The sequence below is a fragment of the Naegleria gruberi genome (genome assembly GCF_000004985.1).
Source record: "Naegleria gruberi genomic scaffold NAEGRscaffold_18, whole genome shotgun sequence".
In the NCBI taxonomy this organism is placed as follows: Eukaryota; Heterolobosea; class Eutetramitea; order Acrasida; family Naegleriidae; genus Naegleria; species Naegleria gruberi.
In genome coordinates this window covers 317,309-320,870 of record NW_003163309.1, presented here as the reverse complement: position 1 = coordinate 320,870, position 3,562 = coordinate 317,309, and the positions used below count along the sequence as shown (strand labels likewise).

Genomic DNA, 3,562 nt, shown 5'->3' with positions numbered 1-3,562 from the left:
GATTTGAGAGATGAGATATCCAGTTGATTGATTTGAGAATGTATAATTAAAACCACTGAGTTTGAGATCTATTTTCTTGGAGTCATATATTGATATGACTTTGAGTAAATTGGTAATATATTTGGATTCAGAGTATGGTATAGGATAGCATTCACCACTCAATTGTATTTTGCTAATTTGATGGATGAGACAAGTGAGCGATTCCAAGAGTGGAACCAGGTCGAATTTGGATTCCTCAATGACTAGTTTTCTAAGGTTGGTTTGGTTCTTGACAATGTTCACAAATCTCTCATTAATTTCTTTTAGATACATGTGTGTAATGGTGAGGGTTTCCAAACAACAGGGAAATGATGTGAACTTTGAAATATCCTTTCCAGAAATATTCAAATCTCTAATACAATCATTAGAGTTATCATTTAGATATTGAACCAGACTATTCATATTTTGTGATACATATTCCAAACGCTTCAGTTTGTCTAGTCCTGTGAGTGTAACTGAGCATTGTTTTTTTACATTAATTGCCAATGATTCCAGAGTGCAAATAGGACTATTCCAGTTAGAAGCAGATCCAGCTGTTACTGCTAGACTTTTCAATAATGGAAAATTTGAAAAATCATTCATATCCACTAATACCTTTTGACTTTCCTCTTCAAATCTAATTTTTTCAATATTGCTACATTTTCTGAAATGAAAGAATGATATTGGAAGCTCACCGTTCTCGTATTCAAAAAATACAAGCTTTACCTTTTTCAAATTATCCAATGGTTTTGGGTTAATTTTTGAACATTTTGTTAGACTGGAGCAGTAGACAAGCAATGACAACTTTTCAAGGAGTGGTAAATTAAACAGTGCATCTGGAATAGAGCTAATCGTTTTTGATTCTAAACTAAGGGTTACCGATTTTAAAGTTTTTAGGGAGATTGCTCCTGTCACGTTAGCTGTTGAAAAACTAGAATATGATTTTAGAGATTCTAACTTTGGAAATACCTCTTCTATCCCCATTAATTCATGCATACAATTATAGTGTTTCAAATTAGGTAATTTGATATTCTCAATACTCATGTCATCATCACCATTTCTCAATTTTTTAAGGTTAACAAGTCTATTCAAAAATTCATCCATGTTATTGAATGCTATACTCGAGTAATCGAGATGGGTTAAACTTTTAAATAAAGGCTTATCATCCTTTCCAATAATTAATTCACTATCATCCAATTCAAGAAATTGTACAACCAAAGTGTGTAAATTCAAGTCAAACAAGGCAGTAAAATATTGTTGATGAATATCAATTTGTAAATATCTCAAAGTTTCAACCCATTTAGTGTCAACAAGAGATTTGGAAAATATTGATGTGGTATTAACAACTCCAATTTTTTCAAATCCCAAATGACTCAAGCAACAAACATCAAACTCATAGCATATATCAAAATCAGTAAACGAAATCTTTACATCTTTCAAATTCTTGAGTTTTTCCCATCTTTTAATACCAATCTCTATTTCCTTGAGTGATGATGCATGAATTTTCAAACTTCGAATATTCTCTCTCCAAGCAACAGAGGATGCAAGATAAAAATCCCTATTAACAAATCTCATTGTTCTCTCCAATAAATATTCGGGAATGTAACCCAGAATCAGGGTGAGTGTATCTTGCAAACTCAAAATTTGCTGCCATTTTTCAATCATTTCCAATCCAATTTGATCATTCTTCGGAGTAGTAGAAGAAGCATGAGACATCTTTTTCTTTTTTGTAGAAATTTGTAATGATGCTCCATCTGGCAAATTAGTCATAACAACTCCTGGTGCAGACTTTTCCTCCCTTTGATGAATATTTTTCTTTTCCTTTGAAATTTTTGAATGTTTTCGTTTTCCCATTTTTTTTAACTTTTGCAAGCGCATCATGTTTGTAATATTATAATTATTTACACAATTTTTTGTATTTTAATTGTTGTGATTTACAGAAGGTACCATGCGTGCTGTATTTTCCCTGTCTCTTCCCTCTATCAACAAATCAAAAATTTCTAGTTAGTTGTAAAATAATTAACATAAAATAATGTCAATATCAGTTAAAATATTCAATTTCAATTTTTCAAATAATAATTTGCAATGTGAAATTAAGGAATGTGTTAATTTGGGTATTTTTTCAATTCCAAACAATATGTTTCCATCTCTATTTTTAATAATTAAATTTCTATCTTGGAATGAGGTTGAACTTAATTCTTTTAATGGAATTCCAATATCTATTAAATTTAATTTTAAGAAATTTACAGAATAAATTTTCTTATGCTTTTGATTAACTTCATTTGATATATAAAGTGTATAATCTTGTAATAGAAAACAAATAGAATTTACACTATCTCCAACTATTTCTATACATGATGGTAATAAGTTATCTAGTAGTGTTCTTCTTTTTCTTGATTTGGCAATCAGACCCAAAATGTTGTGCACCTCCAAATCAGAGAAGTCCTTTTTTGATTTAAAAAATGGAAATACCGTTTTTAAATCATTGTTAGTTTTAAATATCCATCTCCTTAAATCTATCAAATGTATTTAAAACAAAAAAATTAGTATTTTTTCCATAAACAGTAACTGATCTTAAATGATTTTCAATAGAATGAATACACCCATTTTCCAAATTAACATTCTTCCAAGTATTATTGTAAAAATGATTAATATTATTCAATTCAATTTTTTTTTCATCATTAATATAAATATGATAGAGTTCATTCAAGTATTTGTTATTTGATATGTATGGTTTACTATTCTCGCAATAGTGAGATGACACTGAATCCAATTTAAAATTACTAATACATTTATCATACTTCTTAAACTCTGTTTGATCATTACCACCAATAAATGCAGTATTAAATGTATTCTCCAATTTTTGTTTTTCAATAAGGTAACTATAATCATATGATGGAAATTTTACATGATTTAAATTGTTTGTAGACGTTTCATGATCATCACTGGATTGATCATCATTTATCGGAGGATTATTCACCACGTGATGATCATCACTCCATGAAGGAATCGGAATGAACATTTTTTTGGAAAAAAACAAAGACCAATAATCAATTTCGACCTTGAAATGAAACATCTGAAAAGGTTTCCTCAGAAAAAATTGTGACAACACGAAAGAACCTCTGTTAAATAGTATTGAGAATAAAACAAGATTAATCAATACGAGAAATGTATTTATTGGATAGAAGATTGTCAAGAATTAAAAAACAGGTTTTTGACATCCCTTACATATTGAACAATCACAGGAACATCTTTTGTTTGGCTTTACCAAACTATCAAATTCATAATTAGCTAGTTTAGACGACAATGATTGAATATTTTTGCCCATACTTTCAATTTGCTCCTCTAATTTTGTTTTGTAAGCTCTTTCCTCTTCTAATTGTTCTTGGTATTGATTTAATTGCTCCTCTAATTGTGTTTCATATTGATCCATTTGCTCCTCTAATTGTGTTTTGTGTTGTTCCTTTAGTTCCTGTATTCCTGTTTCGTGTTCTTTTAGCTTCTTTTTCAAATCAGCTAATTTTGTTTCATATCATCTTTTTAT

General features: G+C 29.3%; 3 protein-coding genes across 3 annotated transcripts in view; all 3 read right to left on the bottom strand.

Annotated features, from left to right (window-relative positions):
* NAEGRDRAFT_66459 (uncharacterized protein) overlaps positions 1–1,872 on the bottom strand; it is a gene marked incomplete at both ends in the record, with an annotated part of 2,583 nt that extends 711 nt beyond the window's left edge. Inside the window, one exon of the mRNA XM_002678301.1 lies at positions 57–1,872. Coding sequence (XP_002678347.1) covers positions 57–1,872 — 1,816 coding nt within the window. The remainder of the gene's footprint in view (positions 1–56) is intronic.
* Positions 1,873–2,512: 640 nt separating this feature from the next.
* On the bottom strand, positions 2,513–3,040 carry NAEGRDRAFT_66458 (uncharacterized protein; the record flags this gene model as incomplete). The annotated part of the gene is made up of 1 exon (XM_002678300.1): positions 2,513–3,040. One exon carries the CDS (start codon positions 3,038–3,040, stop codon positions 2,513–2,515), a length of 528 nt encoding a protein of 175 aa, XP_002678346.1.
* Positions 3,041–3,217: 177 nt separating this feature from the next.
* NAEGRDRAFT_66457 (uncharacterized protein) overlaps positions 3,218–3,562 on the bottom strand; it is a gene marked incomplete at both ends in the record, with an annotated part of 893 nt that continues 548 nt past the window's right edge. The window contains one exon of the mRNA XM_002678299.1: positions 3,218–3,534. Within this exon, the coding sequence (XP_002678345.1) occupies positions 3,218–3,534 (317 nt within the window). The remainder of the gene's footprint in view (positions 3,535–3,562) is intronic.